This window comes from Anastrepha ludens, chromosome 4 (assembly GCF_028408465.1).
Source record: "Anastrepha ludens isolate Willacy chromosome 4, idAnaLude1.1, whole genome shotgun sequence".
In the NCBI taxonomy this organism is placed as follows: Eukaryota; Metazoa; Arthropoda; class Insecta; order Diptera; family Tephritidae; genus Anastrepha; species Anastrepha ludens.
In genome coordinates, this window is record NC_071500.1 from 108,278,835 (window position 1) to 108,304,834 (window position 26,000).

The 26,000-nt window shown below is 35.5% G+C and overlaps 1 protein-coding gene across 2 annotated transcripts in view; it reads left to right on the forward strand.

The window, feature by feature from the left end:
* Positions 1-22,936, forward strand: part of LOC128860540 (glycoprotein 3-alpha-L-fucosyltransferase A) — a 28,508-nt gene extending 5,572 nt beyond the window's left edge. For both annotated transcript variants that reach the window (XM_054098127.1, XM_054098128.1), the window contains exons 2-6: positions 19,126-19,328; positions 19,391-19,983; positions 20,046-20,277; positions 20,349-20,532; positions 21,556-22,936. In XM_054098127.1, the coding sequence (XP_053954102.1) occupies positions 19,243-19,328; positions 19,391-19,983; positions 20,046-20,277; positions 20,349-20,532; positions 21,556-22,071 (1,611 nt within the window). In that variant the 5' untranslated portion in view covers positions 19,126-19,242 and the 3' untranslated portion in view covers positions 22,072-22,936. The remainder of the gene's footprint in view (positions 1-19,125; positions 19,329-19,390; positions 19,984-20,045; positions 20,278-20,348; positions 20,533-21,555) is intronic.
* Positions 22,937-26,000: the final 3,064 nt, after the last annotated feature.

A 26,000-nucleotide genomic window follows, 5' to 3' on the forward strand; every position in this document is an offset into this window, starting at 1 on the left:
TCGTGACTCACAGGTGTCTGAATTGAAAAAGACAAATTAAATAAATTAAAGAAAAATTACAACTAGATCTCTCGTTCAATGGATAAAACATCCATAGTTGGCTCAAAATATATAAAATTTACTGAAATTAAAAGCAGATAGAGAAGTCTAATATTTTTTGCTACCAAAACTATTTTGCCCATCACGTAGAAAGGGTCGGCGCACTGACTCACCCCGAGCTGTAAATGCTATGATGATGAGGACGAACCGGTATCACGCAATTTTTGATAAATTCTATCAAACAAAGGACGCGAAAGAATCTGTCGATTTGGATATGCTTCAGCCTAAAAACGTCCATGAAATGCATTTCAGTAAATTCTATGGTACCCCACATTTACACCTTCCAAATGTGTTAAAATCTGTCAAATTTCCGCTTTGACTTTGTCCAGTTTCCTCATGTGGGCACCTCGCTGTCTTAACATTTCATTTTCAAAATGGCATCAAGCAAATCAAATCGCTGTATTGGCGAATGCCAACTGCGCAGTAAAGTGAAAATTAGGTTGCCAAACTACGAGATAAGACAATGATGGCAGAAAATTCGGTAAAACAGATGTGTTTTAACAGTGGAATTCGTAGTCTCCACCAGACGTTTCTTTTTTAACAGAGCTCTTTTATTTAACATAATCTTTGGAAGGTATAAATGTGAAGTTAGAATAAACAGTTATGCAAACGAAAATTTAAAAAACTTTCATGATTGTTCAATTTCAAATTATATTTCGGATGTTGAGTAAAAGACTTGAAAAATACTTAAAACTCCTATCGACGGTTCATAAGTCTGTTACTTTCTGCGGTTCGTGAGAATATCTCTGCACAAAGATGAGAACGGAAGGTTTTCTTTGAATTTAACAGTAGTAATTTGCGGCCGCCGTAGCTGAATGGGTTCGTGCGGGACTACAATTCGGAATTCACAGAGAGAACGTCGGTTCGAATCTCGGCGAAAACACCAAAATTAAGAAAAACATTTTTCTAATAGCGGTCGCCCCTCGGCGGGCAATGGCAAACCTCCGAGTGTACTTCTGCCATGAAAAAGCTCCTCATAAAAATATATGCCGTTCGGAGTCGGCTTGAAACTGTAGGTCCCTCCATTTGTGGAACAACATCAAGACGCACACCACAAATAGGAGGAGGAGTTCGGCCAAACACCCAAAAAAAAGGTGTACGCGCCAAAAAAAAAAAATAAATAAATAAAAAAAAAATAGCCCAAAATACAACCACCCATGACAAGAATATCCAAGGAAAACAGGAGTAATAAAAAAATAATAATAAAAGAAACAAAAAAATAATAAAAACATGCAAGTGACAATGAGCTAAAAAACGAGTAACTTTCCACTTCCTCGAAACCCTTAATTTTTCCATATTTATTGAAACTTTTTTCTTCTGATCCATACCAAAATCTTTTTAAACATTTTACATTATTTTTTTAACCCTGTATTTTATTTTCGTTGTCTTAACCTGACATACATACATTCAGTATAGAGTGCAACTTCGCTTGCTAGCCTGAAAGTAATTTCGTCAAAATTGTGTCTCGCAAAACGCTTTAAATTTAGCTCGCAGTTTCACTAATTACTTTTTCGACATTGTCACAGGTATAATTTATCTTTTCATAGTAATTTTTCATCGTTACGTAACGAAATCGATTTGCAGGCAGGTAGCTTGCAAAATTGAGTTTTAAATAGTAATTTTAGCACAGCAGTTTTATATTTGTTCATATTTACTTACATATATAAGTATGTACATACATTTGTGTTTTTAGAAAATATTTGAAATTGTAAGTTTGTGCATATGCCAATATATTATAAATGTAACTGATCGTTTGAAGTGTACACATAATTTCCTTCAGGCTGAACAATTTAGAGGTATCGGCTTTTAAATTGAAATGAAATAATGAAATTTCAAATTGATTGGGCAATCTGTATTATTTTTGTGTAGAACTATTCATGACATTTACTTTTTAAAGATAATCCCTTTCAAATGTTGGCCGCAATTACGCCGTCATTCAGCCATCGGTAAACACTAATTTGAATGACTCGCTGGAGGACTTCCGTCGATATCTCGTGGCTTACAATGCCTCAATCAAAGTTGGTTTATCCACAAAGCGTTAGACCAAAGGTACGATATTTTTTTGTTATATAAATCTCTACTCCCATAGAATTACTTTAAAATGCCACTTCGAAATATCATCGAAAGCACAACATAGAAAATATTTATAGAGAAGCATTTTTGAATAAAAAGAGAATAAAACAAATACTTCATAGTTTCAAATATTTATCTTTAGTTTCCGACAGCAACAGCGTCACAGCGAACTGTGCGTTTGCAATAACAACAAAATGCATGCTTACACACATACAAAGTATTTACTCTGTGATTTCTTTGGTGCAAACCCTTTGGCTTAAGCACAAAATATACTTTGTACGCACCCATTTAACACGCAATACATAAAACATAATAATGATGACCAAAAAAGGGCAAGTCAACCACGAATGTCCATAATAGATATCCCATGCATATGTAAAGATTTGTTGAATGTACATATGTATGTATATTATGCGAGCACATATGTCTGCATGTGGTCAGCACCCCTTTTGGGCCCACAATGGCAACTCTACGCAGGTTAGGGCTCGCCAGCAAAGCCAAGTACTCGCACGAATAGCTTTCATGAGTGCTACTAGAGTGCGTCATCTCTCCCATTCCTACGCATTTTTTTCAATAGTGTGAAAGGCATACAAGAAGTAATTGAAATTTAATAAGTGTGCTTCGGGTGCCATATCTCACTCAATGTCCAGCTTGTCTGATGTACATCCTTCTCATGCTGTCGTGCTTACTTTATCTGAGGCAATTCCGTTGTTACATCGAAAGGATTATGAGTGGTGTACTACATATGTATGTATGTATATTAGAGATGGGCAATAGAGCTTGGGACGCACAGTCCCGAAACATGAAAAGAATATGCTTAGAAGTAAATTGATGGTAGTCACAATTTTGTGTATAAATTACAAGCAAATCAAAGGAAAACGAAGGGAGTTACAGAACTTCGACTGAAATAATTTAGCAAGGGCAACTTCATGCCAGTGAGGATCATTTGACCGATTTTTTTTTAAACCGAGTCGGGTTTTGTTTTCAAAAAATCGCCGATTACGCTCAAAATTGAGCGAGTTATTGCAATTCTACTGAAAGTTATAGTTGCGGTCATGTACAGCCAAGGCAGCTTGGAATTTGGGGGTGTTCCTCCTCATTTGAAATTTCATAGTTAGTTTTGTTGTTGTTCAACCGATTTTCATGATTTTTGCAAATTTTAAAGCCCAACGATTTTGCAATAACCTGCCGAAACTTCAGGCCAATCGGGGCAAAATTGAGCGAGTTATAGCAATTCTACTGAAAGTTATAGTTGAGGTCATGTATAGCTAAGACATCTATATCCGGGAGATCCAAGGGAGCAAAATCTGGAGAATAGGCGGCATGTGAAACGAGTTGGAACCCTTTTTCTATTAATTTGGCGACCACAGCTGCTGAAGCGTGAGCTTGTTCGTTTTCGTGATGGAAAAGAAAAATCACTCGATTTCCTCGATTCTAACGAATGCCAAACACAAATAAATATACCGATTTGGCAGTTTTCTTCCAAGATATGCTACCAACTAAATATGGCCTCGACATGCGCCAGTAGTGACATTTCACTGACTTTGCACCGACTTTTAAAATTACTCTCGAATTTCGATTTATGGACCGGAGACATAATTGAAAAATAACTCTTCTATGAAAGTCGAGCTCTCGTTGTCAATGGCGCTCTGCTTAGTGGCCAACGATACAATAGGGCGTACGTAAACCAATAGCCTACGGACGAAACGGATGTTGCCTGCCATGTCCGACCGACTGTCGCAGATCCTCCTGTTATTAAGTAGAAGGGACTGTAGGCAGCTGGTTGGACTAATGATGGGCTACTTTCTATAGATGAAACACATGTAAAAGGTAGGCTTCCCAGACAATGCACTCTGTCCAGAATGTCCAGTACAAGATCTACTCAGAAAATTAAAAAGGGGACCCGAGTTCAGTACAATGGACTGATTGTTGTCTGAGCGCTGTACTTACAAGTTGCACCGGCAAAAAAACAAAAAAAAAACCAATAGCTTAAGCAGAACGGTACTATATCCATACTGAACTGGAAAAAATAAATATTCTAATTAAGTGTTATTTAGCGCCTCTGGCTTCGATGAACCTTCAATTGTATTTTGGCCATAAAAAAATGTCATCATGAAAAACCATCTGCCATTCGATGATGTCATAAAACTTCCTTCCTAGGTTCCATCATTTGTAGGAAAACAGTAAGATGCACACCACAAATTGGAGAAGAAGCTCGGTCAATCGCCTAACAAAAGAGATGTAAGCCAAGTATATATGTATGTGTAATATACATATACAACGACAAGCCCACAACTGATGTAGTCCTGGATTCCAACATATCTCAAACAACACCTCTTTTACTCCCATCACCAATAAACACAAAAAAAGGCAAAACATAAGTTAATGGGCAAGATTGACACAAAATAATTAGGTCCAAATCGATTTGGGAGCAAGTTTGAAAATTGGTCTCTCGCCCATCTCTAGCACACACACATCAAAGCGTAACACGTTTCCACACTTGTTTATGTTTTCACATGTATGCATATAAGTATGTATGCGGGTGCATGTATGGGCTTGTAAGCTTCCTGTTGTTTTTATTTTTTCTTTTGTTTTTATGTTATACTTCTTTGTTTTTGCTGCCTTTGTAATTGTTTTTCTTCGTTCATCGCATATGTATCTACACAGGAGTCAAGTACTTTAACTGGTGATGAGTAAAAGAGGGTATGAAGCTGATGGGCGCCAACCGAACAGACCGAACGCCCAGTATTAGACTTTCAACAATATTTATCCCACCTGCGCCCCAACCACTTCCCCACTGCCACCATTGTAGCCTTGTAATGCCATTGTTGCTAACACAATGGATGCATCCTCTATTATATAAAAATATTTTTGCAACACACCCACTCAAAAGTTGACGAACTCATGTGCGAGTGTAGAAGTGGGCTCGTATGCGGTGGTTGAGGAAGACGCCCCCACTATCCAGGCAATATACGCATCAATTTTTGGTACGCTTGTGTAAATTTATAAGTATGCGTGTGGATATACTTATGCGCTTATGCATGTGGACCAGTGTATACACTTACATACTTATGCATGTATATGAGTACTTTGTGTGCGTTGTGTATTTGGCTTCTTTATCGCATAAGTTAAATCATAGAATATCTGCTTACTCTTTGCATTGTGTGTTATTGGGCTGCTATAATTTTTTAATGAAATAATTAATTGATAGTGCACGTACTCGTATGTGTGCATGTATGTGAGTGTGTATGTATGTATGTAAATGCGTCGCACCACTCGCTTCAATATGTGGTACTGCAACAGAAACTATTTATTGTACATAAGGGAACACTCTTCGTTCGCATTGGCATAAACTAACCACTTTTTAATTTTTATCTGGTAGCCATGGGACTTGTGGGTTTTATTCTATTATCTTTGATTAAACTTCCATTTGTGTTATTAGGATATATTTGTCGGTGCTAAACAACAAAGTGTGTATGTAATTAAAATAATAACAAATACTCTGGTGGCATACAAATAAAATACAATTGCATGCATGCCTGCTAGGTGGGTAGGTTGATAAAAATGGGAAAGTCAAAGGAATCTATGTGCATAGCCTTGGAACTATTTTGAGCAAAAGGAGGCAAAATTATTTTTTTTTTCACTGCTCCTACTGCTCTTTAGGAAATCAAAACAAAAAAACAAAAAACAATTTTTGAAAAATTTGTTTCAACTCTTTCCGTAAATATTAATATTGAACTTTTTGCGAATATATTGGTTAATAAAAAATATTTGTTACAAAATAAACTTTATTCTTCAATTTTGTAGAAAGCTCGGTTTTACTTTGGAATAAACAGTGTATATGGTAAGAAAGCAACCCGTAAATTCAAATGGTAGGAAAGCCAAATTTACAAATTTTCGAATTATTTTTCTCATGCGCAGTCCAGTAGGTTCAGGTTAGTGAGAGAGTGTATAGCCAGTTGATACTACGGGGTCCGTAGAGCTAACCTAAACTACGAGCTGCGCTCATTTACTGTTTTATTGATTAGCCCTCAATGACTTGGTTTGAGGGAAGCTCTCTTACTATTATTACTGCTGTTGTTGTTGAAACAGCATAAGCATTCCCCATGCATATAGGGCGAATGCTGCTGAAGTGACAGTCCTTGGCCGGATATAAATTCGGGTCGTTTCGGTTACGTAGAACCGACTGTCTTGGAAATGATTATTACTGCTCTTTCTTACTGCTGCCTCCTTTATGTTTTCAGGCAAATCATCAGAATCATAGGTATAATTGCTGGCACCCATGACTATGAAGGAAAGTTCAAAAGTAAGGGAAACTATTATTTTAACAATGATATTTATTACATACAGCCAGGTACTTACTAATGCAATTTCGGACACAAAGAAAATTCTGAACAAGTAGTTAAGAGCAAGCAAACAACTAAAAAATGCAATTACCGACATACATACATATAGTACATGTGCAGGTAGCAGGTCTTGTGTATTCACAACGTAATGCCAATGAAGGAAATAAGAAAAAGTGTGGCATATCTTAAGGGGAACCTGCGAACTATTTGCTATTTCAGTTTCTGTAGACTTTTACGTTCATTTTATGCAGATTTCATCTGAGAAGACCCCTAATGAAATTTTCAGAGGTATAATTTTACGGAACTTTTTAACCCTCTAACGACCTCATAAATGCATTGTTTTTAAAATTACTCTAAAGAAAAACCAAATCGACACTCTTTTGAAGCAACTATTAGTGTTAAAATATTCTATAAAAATATTCTTCTTTAAATTATATTTTACATGTCCGAATTATAAATTTCTCCCAGATAAGATTTTAAACGTTTTTTCCGCCTTTTTTCGAAAAACGTTCAGATACATAATTCGCAAATTAATTGGGCTATACAAAAAAGTTGTGCCTAAGACTGCAAAGAACTTTGGAAGTTTACCTAGATGACTTTAGTACCTTCATCCTAATTTTCGTTTACATTTCGCTCCCTAAACAATGACCCAAAATTGTTACACAGTGACATCAAGCGAAGAAATATTTTATGCTATTTCATAGGTCATTTCATTGCCTTACAAATTTCGGTATTCTAGCAACCATATCAAAGTAGTGCTATTCCGACGATCCAAGTCCAAGATGTGTGCTCTCTTAACTATTTATAATAACTTCTTTTAGACATTAAATTTATAGGTTTTTCTAACAGAGAGAGGTCAACGTTGGTAGGTTGTGGCGCTTATTTTTGTTAGCAAGTTTTACTAATTTCCAAACGTTACCCATTTATGCATTTTTCTATTTTCTATTTTGATTTTCATTATTCCTCAAAAGTGATATTATCTCCTTCAAAGCACTCCCCATCAACTGCAACGCACTTATGCTAGCGTTTGATCCAGCTCACGAAACATTTCTGAAACTCTATTTTCAGCATAGTCTTCAGAGCCATCTTCGACTTTTCCATTACTTTCTTTCTGTTAAAACGCGTCCCCGCAGTGGTTTTTTATTTGATGAAACAGACAAAGATCGCAAGAAGCCATATCAGGTGAATTCCATGGAACGACTCGTCCTTCCACAGTTGCACAACCTTTCTTTTTGTTGGCAAATTACTTCATGTAAAGGTCTCATAACGCCCAACTAATAGTTCTTATCTGTCTGCACAGTTGTACAGGGCCGTTGTAATCGATAAAAACCGTGATCATCCATCGCTTTCTTTTTTGACAGAAAATGATGTGTTTTTCTTGGTTCTTTCGGCGCTCTCCACTCACTCGCCTGATGTCTGGATTGCAGGTCGTACTTATAAATCAGAGTCTCGTCTCCAGTAATGATGCGTTTAATGAATGATTGGTCAGACGCAGCCTTATATATCAACGCGATCTCATATTTGCATGAAATTCAGGTCCTTTGAGCCCAAATCATAAGCTACAATGTGCTGAACGGATCCATTAACAATGCCCAAGTACTCTGACGGTTTATTTGCGATCAACTTTTATTTCACTTGATTGATGTTTCTATCAGTCTTCCATGCCGATGCCTGCCACTACCTTCTCTCTACGTCACTCTTATTGGACTTACCATCTCTTCTGAAGCGTCCATGCCCCTCGTAGGCGACTGTTTTCTTTAGAGTATCATTACCGAAACAGTTTCCCAACAATTCTAACAAAAGATTTTCGCAACATTTTCAAAGCAGAATTTAATACAAACATTAAATTTCTATCATAAAACTGTAAAAAATCGAAAACATGTGCAGAGGTAGATTTACTTCAGACAGCGTAACTTTTACAAATGTGATCAATGGCTATAAAGTTCTGAAATGAATGTTAATCGCGGATGTGGCAACATGGCAGTTGGAGCAACGCCTGGCGGTTGTTCCTAGAACTTTTATTCAAAGAGCTAAGTGCATATATTAAATGATATTTTGCGATTATCGGCTCATAAAAAGGTAAGTTCAAACTTGAAGGAACTTCCATATTCTTCAAAAGCTTACATAATCAGGAATATCATGATTAACTATTAGTTCATTGATATGCTCACAGTAGTCTCCTTGCACTCAACTTCTGTGGGTGGAATATTAGCTTTCTTTCTTTCTTTGCTTATTTACAACTTTCGCTTTCTTTCATTGTAATCCCCACCTGTTTATGCCCACAATGCGAAGTAATCAACAAATGACTCAACGGAATAGTTATGGATGTAAGTAAATGTATTTTTGTATGTAGGAGTAGACGTGTTTACCGCAGCGCATCAATGCAACCACAAATCGAGTACGTGCATTGTTAAAATGTGAATAAGGGGACAAATTAAAAAGAATGTATACAAAACAACTTTAGCGACAACTAAGTCATCCCAGGGTACTTATAAAACACTTGCACACGCTCGAGTGGAGAAAGGCTACGAATGCGCATGCATACATGCATACATACGTACAGGTATCATCTAAGTAGTTCCTTGAGCAACAGCGAACAATCAACCTGATTACCTGTAAAATGCGAAAGCAGATTTCAAGCACCAACTACATGTCCACAAGTACACACACACACACACACTAATTTATATATGGTTGCATACACTCACTACTTGGACGCTTGCATGGATAAGATGAGGTTTACGTGTATGGCGCGTGCATCCCTTTTGATGCAACCAAATTAAAGTGTACACAGGAAAATGTGACGCGAAAGAAAACACTTAAGCGCAAAACCCCAATATGAAGTGGAACTACTCAGGGCTACTGTGTATGTATGTATGTATGTATGTATGTATGAATGTAGGGAATACCCTACAGCAAACCTACGTAGGGATGTATACATGCACTGAACAAGCCACATAAATATGATGTGGCAATTTGGGACGTTGGAAAATATATTTGTACAGGCATTTGTGCAAATACACTCATGCACACAGCCATACACATACATATGTACTTACGCATGATAGGCTCATGGTACATATCTAAGCACTTCCGCTGCAATTGAAAAAAAGGGGCACATGCGAATTGCAAGGAAACCTCATCTTCAGCAACAGCCCTGAGGCTCATCTGGAGTTTGTAAACATTCAACACAAAATTACTTGCAAACGGGACTTTTCGTGGTAAAGTGGTATTTGTTACCTGTTTCGAGCGCAATTTTAATAAAAGCACAAAAAAACACGAAATTGGGTGGAGTGTACTTTGCTCACCTTACGAGTAAAAGTAAGATAAAGTTTTCTTTCATTGCCTTCGTGGTATGTATGTATGTACGTTTGTATTGGTCAAATGCAGGCAGCAAGCATATTGGAATGTGGTGGTAAATGTTTCAACTATTGACATAATTTTGCAATATGGCACAACTTGGCAAATATGCCAATAGGTATGGAGATTCAAAGTAATTTTCACAGATACGAGACATAAGTCCTTGGTTCGATCGCTCTATACTAATAATAAAAAAATTACTTATATCCAAGTCAATCTTATAAAATTAAAGTCGCTAAACGTGATCTAGCCAGCGCAGCCGCTGAATTTTAATGCGCTTAACTACGTCGATGTCAATGTACAGCCCTTGGTTCCAGCTTATTTGGTATGCATGATTTTGCGAAAAATGTTTCTCTTGAAAACTCCTAATAACCACCCATCAGTGTTTTCGTCAATGTCCAGAACTCAGCGTCATACAGTAAGACCGAGATGATAATTGATTGATGGAGCGATTTTTCGTGCGTCGCAGAGGGGTTACCCAGCCCAAAGTAGCACCTGTTGGCAAGAGTTACTCTTCGGCAGGTCTCTTGGCTGACAGATAAAACAATACATGTAAAAAATACACAAATAAAAGGACAACCATGGAATCGATTAGAGTTGGTAAATATCTCGGCATAACAATCGACTCCAAATTAAACTGGCAGGAACACATAAAAAAGACGCGAAATGAAATCAAAAATGGCTTTCGAAATCTGTACTGGCTGCCTGGATCTCAATCCAAATTATCACTGAAAAACAAAGTTCTTATTTATAAAACGACATTTCCACCGATTTGGAAATATGGAATAGAGGTTTGAGGCACTGCTTCTAAATCAAACTTGAATATGCTACAAAGATTCCAATCAAAAATACTTAAGACCATGTATACCTATGTCTAATGCTAATAATCATCGCGAACTTGAGATCGGTACAATTGACGAGGCAATAAAAACGCCAGCAAAAGACACAGAAGTAATATAGGTTACTGGCGTACAAATCCTATGATGAGCAGGCTCCCAAATGTAGAGAAAAATAGAGAAAGTTTTTAAAGGAAGTAGACCATTTAGGGAAACATGAAACATAGGAAACTTTAAATGAATTTTCTGAATTTATATTCAAAACATTGAGATATGTCTTTTTACGTTTTTCTAAAGCATAACACTTCATAAATCCGGTGACGAAATTTCAAGCAAATCAGAAAAAACTTACAAAAATATACGACTTTAACCGAAGTAGACTAGTTAGACACAATTTACTAATAGGAATTTTTTAATTTTTTAATTTTGAAAATGAATTTTCTGGATTTTTTACGTATTTGCTATTCTTATTTGCTTTTTGTTTATTTTGTTAAAAGATCTTGTGCGCAATGGCCCTTGAATATCTCATACAATTATTTTCTTATTAATCAAATTACTTATTGTCTCCGATAGGTATAATATTTTATGAAAACTGATAAAAGAAAAATGTGTCCAATGTATTATGAATGTTATTTTTTTAATACAAATTTGTATTTGGCGATTTTTTGGTACGAAGAATTTATTTTCTATTTCTATAAAGGTAGCTTCTTTTAAAATTTTAGGCACTCGATATTGACTTTAGATCTATGCTCTCTTAGAATTTAATGCAGAATCCGAACCTGCTAAGAATCTGTCGAGAAAAATCATTCCCTACAAATTGACTCACCCTAATGCGAATATGTATATATAAACAATATACATATATGTTCGTATGTCACTATATGCATTTAGTCTTATCTCTTTCTTGCAAAAAAGAAAATATAATAAAAACTACTTAAAACAACATAGGCACTTTCAGTAAAACATTAAACGCCCATAAATTCATAAATCAAAGTACTCGTATACCATCAACCAACTTGACGTCGTACTTACTACTTGTATTTATACCCTATATGATACGTAAAATCATACGTACGGCTTCACATACCTACGACGTTTTTCTGAATTTATGGTGAGTTACTGCAAACAAACTATTATGACACTTTAAAACTTATGAGCTTTTATTTTATTTGATGAATTTCCTTAAAATAAGGAAGTTTATTTCATGAAGGGTATTTATTCCACACCACATTCGAAACGAGTGTATATTTACTTTCATGTCAACATTTTCATTTATTTCCAATCAGTTGAATATTTTTGGCTGAGTCAAGTGCATGTGTTTCGTAGTAATCAAAGACATTTGAGTGACATTAAATGCATTATTCAATAATATTAATAGATTTAAACGTTTCTATTTGGAAATGTGTTAACCAATTGAATGTGAGCTGAGTGATTTTTGAAAACCGAAAAAAATCTCGTAAAATATTTAATAGGTAATTGCTTGTGTTTATTTTGCGAATTGTGGAACTTTATTTATTACTTCATTAATTCAATAATTAAATTTGATCCATTAATGTAACTGGCAAATGAGTGAAACTTTTAACATTCAATAAGGCAATCAAATAAAAAATAATAATATAATAATAATAAACGAAAATTCAACCAGGAAGTGCGGTGGCTTACAAAAAGACTTCAAAGCGAAGTAAAAAAGGTCTTGTAACTGATCCAACCATTATTTTCTCGATAGATGGCTGTAGTGATCGATATCATTTCTGGATTCACACTAAAAAAAATTCTTTGCTTTTTTGTTTTGTTTATTCCATTCAGTTGTGAGTTACAGGGTGTTAACAATGGAAGTCAGCAAATAGAATATTCGGTACCTTTTACAGATTTTCTTTGATGAAGGCGTATATGCACGCTAGGCCGCTGAAGTTGTGAATGGTGTTTATGGTGTCGATACTGTAACAGCTCTATTCGTGCAATTTTGGTTTCGTCCATTCCGTTCAGGCATTTTTGGTGTTAAAGAAAATGTCGATAATGTCAATAAAACTACACAGATAATCGAAGTTGGCCGGCATTTTAAGGGGTTATACGCCTTGTGAGCCCGAAAAATTGGACGAATGTTATAATTTTTTTTAAATATGTTTTAGAACTTTTATTCAAATGAGGCATATATCATACTGAAGGGTAACTCTCGAAGAATACATTTTGGTGTTTTTATTTTAAAAAATGTTATTATTTATTGTTGATATCGCCCCTCTCCCGAAATGCCGTTTTTTAGCAGAGGCTTGCGGTGATCACGGTAGCGTATGAGCAGCTGAACTGAAAAATTAAATGATTATTGTAGAAAAATGTTTTGTAGTAAATCTGAATGGTTTATTTACCCAAAAAATAGTTTTCTCTATATGAAAACCGCTTTGTACCAAAAAAACGATTTTTGAGAGATTGAAAAATTAAAAAAAGAATTAATTCCAGCAAATATTTATAAAAAGTGAACCGTTCAGATTCACGAGGTTGTAACTTCAAATAATTAAAAAAAAGTATATGCAAATCAGTCAAATAGTTTTTGATAAATAATGATCACCGCGACGGTAATTTTCAAAAAACACGACTTCGAAATAATCGCGTCTAAAGTTTTACGTGCACTTAATTTATATTTATAAAGATCGACCATAAAACAGTTTTAAATCATTTGCACAAAATGTGGATGGTTGTAAATTCCACATAGGCCAGACATCCAAACGGGTAAGAGTTTAAACAGCAAAGTCGCGTTCTTGCGGATCAGTGGCAAAGAAAGCCTTAATCAAACTAAACATAAAAAGCGAGGTGAATAGAAATTGATATGAACGAAATATTTTCCTGATATAAATTGTCCGCACAAATTTGGAATTAAAATAACTAAAAGTAAGTACATATATTCATTATCCCTCTGCAGTCATTATAAAAACTATCGAAGCCGGCAAAAGGAATGCCGGTAGTGAAGGTGTCACAAGAGCGTGCAATTGCTGGCGTATGCCGATGATATTGACATCATTTGCCTTAACAACCGCGCTGTTATTTCTTCCTTTTCCAAACTGGATAAAAGAGCAAAGCGAATGGGTCTGGTGGTGAACGAGGTCAAAACGAAGTACCTCCTGTCATGAAGCAAGCAATCGGCGCGCTCGCGCATCGGCAACCATGTCACTGTTGACAGTTATGATTGCGAGGTTGTAAGAGACTTCGTTTATTAGGAGACAGCATTAACATCAATAATAATGTCAGTTTTGAAATCCTACGGAAAATCAATTCAGTCAGTAAGTGCTACTTTAGACTAAGTAGATAACCGAGTAGTAAAGCTCTCTCTCGACAAACAAAATTAACACTCTGCAAGACTCTCATCATGCCCGTCCTATCGTATGGCGCAGAAGCTTACACGATATCAATATCCGATGAGGCGTCCCTTGGAGTGTATGATTAAAAGATTCTGCGGAAGATTTTTGGACCTATGCACGGTGGCGACGTCGACTATCATAGGCGATGGAACAATGAGCTGTATGAACTTTATGACAACATAGACATAGTGAAGAAATAAAAATCCAGTGGCTTCCTTGACTAGGTCTTGTCGTCCGAATGGATACAAACGCTCCGGCTCTACAAGTATTCGATGCACTACATGCTAGAGGTTGCTTTGGGAAGATCAGGTGAAGAAGGGCTTGGCTTCACTTGGTGAATCAAGAAGAAGAAGAAAGCGTCACACAACAAAATTTGTTAAAAACAGAGGTATTTTAAAATTTTGCGGGCTATGTTAATTCATTGCACATTTTTTTCATTTTTTTATTATATTGGCACAAATATAAGCAACTAAGTCGGCATTATCAACCATTTTGCATCTTTTTTTTTTTTTTTTTTTTTTTTTTTGTTTTTGAAAGATACAAAGCGTAGACGTATGATTGGCGCTTTTCTGCTGGCGAAAAAAAAAGTATCGAAAAATCTGTATTTTTACCCAAAAACAACACCGTAATCAAGCCTCAGCTACGCATTCACTGGGCTTAACACCCTGCCACTGAAGAGACTTTAGATGGGGCTCGCAATATGCTCTTTCCTCATACAATATGTAGTCTTGTCAACCTCTAAAAGTTTCTCATGCTTGCTAGTCCTAAAATATTCTATCATAATATTTATAGTTAAACTACGCATAGGATAAATTTCCAGCTTCTTTCATCTGGCGAAAGTCATCTTTAATGTTCCCTTTCGAGTATCAAGGTCTTTAGGCTTCCTTTTGTTAAAAGGGGCATTTGTGACGATTAAAGAGATAAAAACCAAATCGCTCGAAAAGCTCAAAGCCACACCTAACAAAAGTGCATATCAGAAGAAGTGATTCGAGACATGGAAAAGACGCTTGCACAAGTCTAATATGTATACCTGTACGGGGGATTACTTTGACGGGGACAAAGACGATATTGAAGAATAAATAAATATTTTTCTTCAAAAATAAAACATATGGCTCGTAGTCGAGGTGTAATCGGCTTACAATGTATTCTTCAAATATGTTTATCTGCCTTTAAGAAATTTTGTGTATGTGTTTTTTCGCTCTTTGCATATTAAATATTCATTTCTAGTTTACATTTGCACTGTGCGGTTGTCTGTTCTTGTTCTCGATTTCGACTTTTTATTTCATTTGAATATGGAATTCGATCATGACTCAGTTACTAAATATTCGGTAAATAGTAGTGAGAAAGCAGTTTTGACTCTCTGGTACAAAAAGCTACATTTCAAACGGTTGGAGAAAGGGAATGAAAGGCATTTAAATTGTTCTCAAAATTTGTTATTTGCAGTGAATTTAAATTAACAAAAGTGCAGTAATTTCCGCATTTCATGCACGTTATTTATGAAAGCTACAACAAATAATAAAATTAATAAATTCTGTTACCTTTAAAATTCTGCTAGCTTTGAAATTCTAGTAGCTGAAACAGTCAAATGTTAAGGGGAAGCCCAAGCTTTGGTGCTTACTTTTCGAACCTTTATTTTTTAGCATTGAGTCATGGAATTTTATCAAATATTGAAGTACACATTTTATTTATTGTGAAACAATTTTCAAGTAAAACATAAAATTCAGCATTTCTAGGTACTTTAAACAGCACGTAAAACGTATGTACATATGTACACGTAACACAGATAAGGAATTAAAAAAATCCAATTCCAAATCCAATTTCGGCCGTCCCGTAGCCGAATGGGTTGGTGCGTGACTACTAGAAGATAAAATTGGTAGAATCCCAGTGTATACAGTGAATCAAGTAGCCAAAACTAAAAATGTACACATGCCTATTTCACGATTTGTTTGATTGTATTGGTTGAAAATTTTCATTAAGTTTAAGAGAAAAATTTTTCATTACTGGAAGGTACAACTAACTCATAAACATCACTTCACATACAAATTTTCAAATAAGCATCTTTTCAATGGCTGGATCACTTTGAACACTGTGGGTAGAATGAGAAAAAAGTTACTGTTTAACTTAGCGTACTGAAAGCTACCTGGCACACTTTCTATAATTACACTATGCACGAAATATGTTTTTTTTTCTAATATTATATTACTTTTTTAATTTTGGTTTTTTTAACTTAGCCTTTTTTTAATTTTCCTTGTACATTATCTTCTTTTATCAACCTACATGGCGTGTACGTATTATCAAGACTTAAAACTAAAAACAAGGACACTGCACTTATTTTACACTGCGCTTATTTTTTTCGTTTCAAATAAAAAAATGAGTAAACAAAAGAGTAATTTTTACAATTTGTATTGAAAATAAAAAATATCTAAAAATGTAGATTTCAGCGGCATCTAAATGATTTGAGCTCCCACGAAAGATCGGATTTCTCAGTCGGTTGTCCGCAAAATTTTGTCTAACCTTACTTTTATACGAATTATTTTACAGCTTCACTCAAAACATAGTATTCGGATATTGAATTAGAATTATCACCAACAAATTTATGAACCAAAAACAAAAAATGCACTGAAAAAGTTGAGAGGAGAAACATTGAAAAAACAATGCTAAATTAAATGATTTTATAATAAAAAAAATAAAAGTTATGAATTATAAAAAAACTTCGTAAAAATGTTTTTTAACAAATAAGTTTTTTTTAATTCAAAGTTTATTTTTTTTAAGTTTTTTTTTTTTAATAAATTTTCTTTCAATTTAAACCGAAAACAATTTACACAAAAAAAATAGTATACGGATGTGAAATATGTGTAAATACAAAATTAATCACCCAATTTTGTATTCAATAACTTTTTACTAAATAAGAATTTAAGCGAAAGAAATCTTTATTGTGAGCTTTGCGCGCTCCATTGCTTGTTTGTTTGTATACTGCAGCTGTCTAGTTCACAAGTGTTAAATATAATTGACATGCGACACCATTTGCAAAAATTATAAATCTTCCCATAGGGTGATTAATTTTGCGCCACATTGGCACGTGCATCCCTTCTTGGGTATTTAAACGAGCTGCTCCTTTAATTCGAGTTGTGGATCTACATTTATATACCATCTCCGAACGGCAGATACACTCTGAGGTTCGCCATTGCCTACTCAGCGGCAATCGCTATTAGAAAAAGCTTGTTCTATCATTTGATGTGTCAAGACTATTGTGGGCTTCGAATCCTAGGCAACCGAATGGCAGTGATGCATAAACCATTGCAGATACTGCAGCAGCCGTAGTATTACAGTAATAAAAATTTAAAACTAATAAAAAACTATTTTGAATAAAATGTGAAAAGAAATATTGATACAAAACAAGGTTTTTATTATAAATAAGTCATAGATCCCAGCAGGCTCCAGCATCATAAGTCAATTACCACGATTCATTACAATTAAGATCCTTTTTTCTCTAACTGGTATAAATAAATAAATAAATTAGATCCTTTAAAGTAAGTTTGCATAATTTAAAATGGCATTCCATACATCAGTAAACAAATTTTAGCGAACTTTTTGCAGTCCAAACCTTCGTTACTCTATTTTTATTCTTAACACTTTTAGCGCGAAACAAAAAAAATGCCTCTAATGCAAACGAAGGTTATGGCTTTTATAACTTTTTTATAGAAACGAGTAATGAATTCTAAAGAGACGGCTTTACGCTAAACAGCTGGCGGTCGCTTTCGGTCATCTTCGTTTTTTAATAGTCACATTTCGATATCCCGACTGCAGATTTATGTCTCTCACAGCGGCTTACGTGAGCACAATGGAGTGTTAAAACTTCTAATATAAAAGCGTTAATGGAGAGCATTTTTTCATTTAAATAGTGTGTATTGACTACACAGAATAAAGAGAAAATCTGTATATACTAATTTCGGTATTTTTACTTTTAAGCCCCTCGATAAGTCGACAATTCGTATTATTAAGAAATTATTTTGCTTTTAGTATCTTACATGCGTACACATATATGTATGTATGTATAGTCCGGTGCCGAATAAAGCCAAGCTGCAGTCGTGAAAGTGTGCTCATGCTATTCACAGTTGGCGCGATGTTAACTTCATGTTATTCATAGCGGAGTCGATGATAACCCCTCTTCTCTGTACGTGGCGCCTCTTGAGATAGAACTAAAAACTACTGCCTATCTACTCTTTTGACTATTTATTGTCTGCTGACTACTGCTTATTTACTATTTATGTATTACTATTGACTTTTGTATGTGGAAGTAAATATCATATCTTAATTTAAATAACATTTAAAACTAATAACTATAGACCATTAACTATTTGTTGCTTGCTGACCAGACTAGTGACTATTTACTGACTACCAACAATTCACATTCTACTTGCCATTCTTGTCTAGTAAAGTAAAAATAATAAGTAAATAAAATAAAGTATTTTTAACATTTACAAAACTCATTTGTTCAAGTGGGGTGTTAAGCGCTGAGGCTAAATGATTTTAGTGATAAATTTATATTTAAATAAATTTAATATTTACATGTGAGTGCATACTCTCGTATGATAGTATATGTGGATGTATAGGTCTCTTTGCGTTTTTTTTTTCCTACCTTCATATATATACATAGTATGCACATATGTCTGACCTAAATTACGCAATTAACCTAGCCATATGGTAAAGAGAGTTTGATAAGATCGACTATTAACCACAATAAACATTTATAGTAATGAGCAGATGTGTACACATGCGAGAGTTTGAATTCTTTTGAATAAAATAAATAATGTTTATTGTTGGATATAAATTCTCGTATGCCTGCTATTGTAAACCGAAAATCGTTAAGCTCAAAACCACTTGTTAAAACAGAAAGCTCTCCTTGGCGAAACGAATATTCAAAAATATCATACAATACTTTTACTTTACACTCAGAGAGAAGCTGACACATTTACATACACAGATACATCTTAATACGAGTATTAATATTGAATGCTGACATTCTAAAATTCCGTATTTTTATTTTAATTGTATTTGTAGTGAAATGAAAACCTTTCTATAAATGTTGTTGGCGAGGAAAGGCGGCGGTTGAGAAGTGCCTTCCACAACGGTTCTACAACGAAGAAAGAGAACTCCTGACTTAGCGATTAGAAAAATATGCGTCGCCCAAAATTTTCATTAAAGAAATACTTTTATTTTACGCTTATCTGTGCACTCCTGCTGATATTCGGTTTTAATTTGCGGTAAAGTCGACTTTGCGGTTCCTTCATTTCGCAATTTTCCAACCCATTGCTTCACTTTATAGGGAACATGAAATTTGGAAATCAAAAAGCGCGTCGCAGCAAACACAGACGCGCTCAGCAGAAGAACAAGCCCAACAATCCTTGCAATACTACACGCACTCCTATAACACTTTGCAACCGGGCAATCAAGCGGCGGCGCTGGAGGCAGGCGACGGCGGCGATGACTCGGATAACGAAAGTGCAGCGCTGCGCAGGCGTGCGAACATCATCAGCACAGGGAATTCGCTGCCCGGCGAGGGTGTGAATAGTGATCAAAGCGAACAGCGGCAACAAGAGCAAATGCATCCAGGGCAGATTCCGCTGGAGCCCACCAGAGCACGTCTTTGGTTTTTCCGCCAAGGTGAGTACTATCCCAAGCCAGCGCCAACGCGTGCATCGCATGGCAAACGTGGTGGCGGCTCAGCAGTTGGATTGGGGCACGGTAGAAAGCACGATCCGCGTGGTGCACGGCTCTTTCCGCACCAAGATCCACACAGCGATCGCATTGTCAATCAGTTAATGTATGTGCCGCCGAACTATGAGAAGGTGCGCGCCAGCGGACGACTGAAAGTCATACTCCTCTACAATGGACTGGGTCCATGGAATGTGAAGCAAGGTAGCACCAAGTAAAGAAAGTTTAGATGGTGCTTTATAATTGTATTCTCTTTATCACCACAGGTCGCGATGTCTTCCTACGCTCGAAATGCCCTGTGGATACCTGCGAGCTGACACCGAATCGTGGTAGTGCCGACAAGGCAGATATGATATTGTATAAGGATCATTTTATACCAACTGGTCTCGGCAGGCCATTGAATCCAAAGCAGGTTAGCTTGTTATACTATCTGGAATGTCCATATCATACACAAAATGTTAAAGTACCAGATGCGATTAATTGGACGGCCACTTATAGGTAAGACCAGTGTCAATTTTCCAACATTTCTTTCACTGAACTAATGCGCCCTAATTGCTAACGTATTTCAGGCGTGACAGCGACATTGTGACGCCTTATGAAAAGTGGGTTTACTACGATTCGAAAATTCATCAAGTGGAGCAAGATCACAACTATGCTTTGAATAAAACGAAAAAAGTTGCCTGGTTTGTTTCGAATTGTGGTGCACGCAATGGCCGTTTACAATTCGCGCATGAATTACAAAAATTTATAGATGTGAGTATTTGATATTTATTTATTTGAATTAACAGCGAATTACAAATGCGCAAACTGAGGTCAGTTACTGATTCCACTAATGAGATTCACCTCCAAAAAGTTAAGTGAAATACCAGCCAAGTGAATACGAGTCAAAAACTATCTCCTTGCACATTTCATTTGAAATAAAGCGTTTGATGGATTGAGAAGTAGACAGAATTTACTCACAGTACTTCTTACGATAACTAAGAATTTCAACCCGTTGCTCAACTTCAAAGCCTTATTTGCATTCTCAAGCAAGCAAGAAGTTAGCTGGTTCGTTTATTTACATAGGTATATATCTAAAATCTAGGACTGGCTCCTCCAACTCTTTCTGGTGTTCGATCATCATAAAAATTAGTAAGTCGGGTTGCATTAGAATCTCCAATAGGGTACTCAGAGTAATTCCCCAACCTATTCTGCAACTTAACTCAAACCATGAACTATGCAATTGGCATGAGGACAAAGACTATTATTATGACGTGCTTCAACCATTCATGAAGTTGTTCGGTCGGTAACGACCAACTCGGAATGTATTCAATAACTCTTCGAAGGCTATTGGAGCAAATTTAATGCAGTGTAGTGGAAAGCAGACCACGGAAATAATACTCTGAGACAGGACTTAGTGAATCGAGTGCAAGCATATAAGTATAAGCCACACTGAGTTTCCTGTCTTCACAGGAGGAAGGGCAGACTAAGGCAACTATAGCCAAATGGGTTGGTGCGTGACTACCAGTTGGAGTTCGGAGAACGTGGGTTGGAAACTCCGTGAAACACCGAGATGAAGAAAAAGTTTTTTCAATAGCGATCGCCCCTCGGCAGGCAATGGCAAACCTCCGAGTGTATTTCTGCCATGAAAAAACTTCTCATAAAAAATATCTGCCATTCGAAGTTGGAGCGAAGTTTACGCGCCAATTGTTTTTTTGTTTCTTTTTCTTTTTTTTGCATGTCTACCTGTAAGTTTTCGTTAATTTTATCGATACTCCTCGTTCTCTTCATCACTAGGTCGACATCTATGGCGTTTGTGGCAATTACAAATGCTCTCGCAACACCGCCGACAAATGTTTCGAACTACTCGATCATGACTACAAGTTTTACCTCGCCTTCGAGAACTCCAACTGCAAAGACTACATCACCGAAAAGTTCTTCGTAAATGCTTTACAACGCAACATTTTGCCAATTGTAATGGGTGCACGGCCGGAAGATTATGAAGTAAGCGCACCACATCGTTCCTACATCCACGTCGATGAGTTTGCCTCGCCCAAAGAATTGGCCGAGTACTTGCACATACTCGACAAAGACGATGAGCTCTACAATTCGTATTTCAAATGGAAGGGTACCGGTGAGTTCATCAATACGTATTATTGGTGTCGCGTGTGCGCCGCGCTGCATGACGAAGACTCGTTACGAAAACCGCGTTGGTACACGGACGTGAATGATTGGTGGCGTGGTGCTGGGGTATGCACAAACGGTTCGTGGCGTAACTTTAAGGCGCGCAAGGATGTCATACGAGATGATTAGTGGCGACTGCAGTTGGGATACTGGCTGGCAATCGCAAGCGTTGTTATTGAATATGTTAAGTAGTTTAAGGCTTATTTATTATTACACTATACATACATACAAACATAGTAGTATACATACATAATGAATTGAGTTGCATGTGAGTGGTTGTGTGGGTGTGTATGTGGCGGAAGAGTGTAGCGAACCATTCGTAGTTTGTTGCGCCTAGTCGAATTTAGCGAGTATTTATGGTAAACATAGTAGTAAGCAAATGTCAGCTAAATGTCAGGTATTTTGAAGTTATGAAACGCACACATACAGTTAAACACAAATACAAACTTATTATACGTACATAAATATACCAAATACCAAAGTAAGCAAGTAGGCTAATTGCATTAGGCGCCGAAGTTAGTGAAGATGTAGAAATTTAGGTTTATAGGAACTTTTTGTATATAGCTAAGGGCTTATGAAAATTTTGAAGAATAACAAAAATGGTTTGTTTGTACTTTTTTTTTGCTTTTTTCTGTTACTGCCTTGTTATAAATTCTTCTTCGTGCTTTTGCTCTCAACCCACTTGCAATTTAAGTTGCGAATGATAATTAGTCAAATCAAAATAGTATATTAATTTTATTATCTTTCAATATTTCCACTTTAGCGTAGGGACTTATTAAAAAGTTTTAAGAACTGATTTATTTCGCATTTAGTTGTAATAATTTTTTTATGCAAATAGAGTTCACGCTCTTACAAAGGCCATATAAACTAGGTCTCAAACTTTGTAAAATTAAAAAAAAAAACCAATATATTTTCATCAAAATTCCACACTTTTTGGTCAACATTTTTGGAAAAAATTCGAGTATTCCGAGTTTTTAAAAATGTTTTACTGGGTGAAAAGTTTTTGAATTTGTGTTGAAAATAGTTGATTTCTTTTAAATTGTATACAAAGTTCAAAACTTTGACTTTTTGAATTTTTAAAAAAGTTTTTGCTGGCTGAAATTTCAAATTTTTTTTTGAAAATTCGTTGAACACTTTTAAATTTTGTACAAAGCTTGAAACTTTGAATTATATAGTTTTTCTTGTTGTGGGAATTATATCAAAACTTGGTAATATTTCGCTGTTATTTTGAGCGCCACTGTAATCTTGAAGCTTTATTTTAACGTATTTGAACTCAGGTTTCATTTTGACATTACATTTTATTTTTTTTCAACAGAAAAAAAGACAACTCAACAAAAAAACTATGAAAAAACAATTTGTTTTAGGAAAACAATTTTCTTTTTTTTCGTTCAAAATTTTTATTTTTATTTGCCTTCACCGTATCATGCATTTTTATTTACTTACTTACATTTGCTTAAACAGCTGATTAAACAGCTGAGAGAATGAATTTTAGTTTAGTTTATACAGCTTAAAAACATAACTCCGAAAAAAGAGGTGGTTATTGCCAGAAAGACAATGTAGTAGTAGTCTACTATTCCGAATTTAAATGGATAAATGCCATGGATAATGCATTCCAAGACAACTCTATTAAAGGGGGTATTGGTAGACGAGCTTATTTGTTTTGTTTTTCTTTCGCCGTATACATTCGGATGCCAGCAAAAAATGAAATGCGCATTATCGTCGCATGCTTCTAGCACCAACTTCATGTCGGCTTTTCCAAACAGTTCATCCTTTGTTTTTTATTTCTACTTTCTTTTGTGGCGACATTTCTAAGGCACAAAACATTGTTATTGGTATAGTGCCAACAACACCTTTAATGCATGCGCCTTGATGGAAGCTACTTATTTTATTCTTTCTAAGATAGGTTTTTCTTTCTATTAACGTGTGAAAGCACCTTGACGCCATGAAAATTAGACAGTTACAAATATTTTTTACTTTCTCCGCGACGAAGAGTTTTATGCACTTCTCTACTGGAGTGCTTGTTTTGGGAAGTTGCAGAGCCTTGATGATTGGTTGTTAATCAATCATTGTGGGTATTTCTGTTGTTTGCGGCTTTCCGTTGACGGGTATCTGTGGAACCTTTACTAAATCTCGAGCATTTAGCAAGACCGATTGGCACCTGTTTTAAAATTTTTTTGATCGTCTTTGCAGAAAATGGAGTTTGTACAAGAATTTTGGCAGGAGTTTGCGAGCTGTGCTGGCTATTCTACGGGAAATGGTTGGCAAGTCGGTTTCAGCATACAATTTTTTTATTGGAAATGAACTTTAAAATTTTATAATACTTTTTTAAATACTTTTATCTCATGCTTCTACGAGCGACATTTTTATTAATTTTACACCTTTATCAAAACACGCCTCTTAAGTTTATAAGTTTTAAGTTGGCTATATTAACGAAATGAGATGAGTAATATATAGGTGGAAAAATATTTTTTTAACAGTTCGCAAAAGAATTAAATTGTATGTATATTTAGTGTTAACATATTATACATACATATGTATGTACCATTGTGCATTCCTAAGAATGTACGATTGCGCTTTTTTACGCATTACAAACAAAAACAACAAAAACGCTAATTATGTGCTGGTCAGCTAATTTTGTAAGAATTTTTATAAATTCATATCCATACAAATTAACACACATTCCAACCGAAATCGCACACACAAACATACAGACATACATACATATAATTGATTGTATGGATGTACATATGTAGCTTATAAGGAAACTGAATGTTAAAATTAGATGTTTTTTTTATTAATGTGCGTAAAAACTAACTGAGCAATATTATAATTATAAAATATGCATTAAAACAGGCACACATACATACAGTGTATATCTGTGAGCATTTGCATATGTATGATTGAGCGTATATACCACATACATATGTATGTGTGTTGCAGAGTATTAAAAACGTATCATTCGAAGGTCGTGAAAATTGAATTAAAGAATTCCAAAATTTATTAAATGTATTGATTTAAGTAAATAAAAACACGTCGTCATCAAGTCTTCAATATTAACTTGCATACATAAAAAAACGTACACTCATGCGCAGATACATACATACATACATATATGTATATTATATTAGTATATAAATAGTTATATAATGGAAGTCTAAATTCTAGGTATGAACGAATTTGTGTGTGAAATGAGTGCTAATAAAAATCTGTGCGTATGTACATTGTTTATTAATCTTCCAATAAGTAAAATTGAGCTGTTCAATGAATTATGAAGAAATTACAGTAAACAGTTGACTTTACTTTTAGACACATATTTATATACACATATTTTTCCCATAGCTAATCAACTGCAAAGTCACAAAACAATATGACAATCTAGCTTTTCCTACTATTACAGTTTGTTTTTTTTAATAATACAGCTTTAGCAAAAATATATAACTTAATGTCGCCTCACTTACACAATTTAACTTCAATGACTAACTTTCTCACCTAACTATTTTATCCTGAAATGAATCTCTAATGGAACTTAACGAACTTAATCACAGAACTCCATAGCAAGAAATTGCACAAAATTGTGAGGAGGACGAAACACAAAATGTCAGCTGAGAACCATCTCGTCGCAATTGTGTTTAACCGACCGAATTTTCCGATGGAAGTTGATAAGCGCTGTTCCGCTGCAATTCCGTTTCAGGACTGAATGATGTTGTTGTTGATACAACAGCATAAGACAATCCTCTAAAGTGCAATAAATTTGATGAATAGATCCTCCACTTTATACCGATAAAAAGTTTCCGGAAAATGCGAGTTTTAGCTTGTAAACAAATGAGAACTCTAAGAAGTCTAAAAGGCTCTCCACACAATAAAGTCGCTCGTTCTGACCTTTTGGTATCACAAAGGACGATCCAAGTGTAATTTTCGCCCAAGTATGCTCTCTCTATGGGCAACCATTTCAACCTAACCTAACCTAGGTCTTTGACAATATTTGCCAAGCCATACTTCGGCCGCTGTAGCCGTAGCCGTAGGGTTGGTGCGTGACTAGCATTCGGAATTTGGAGTAC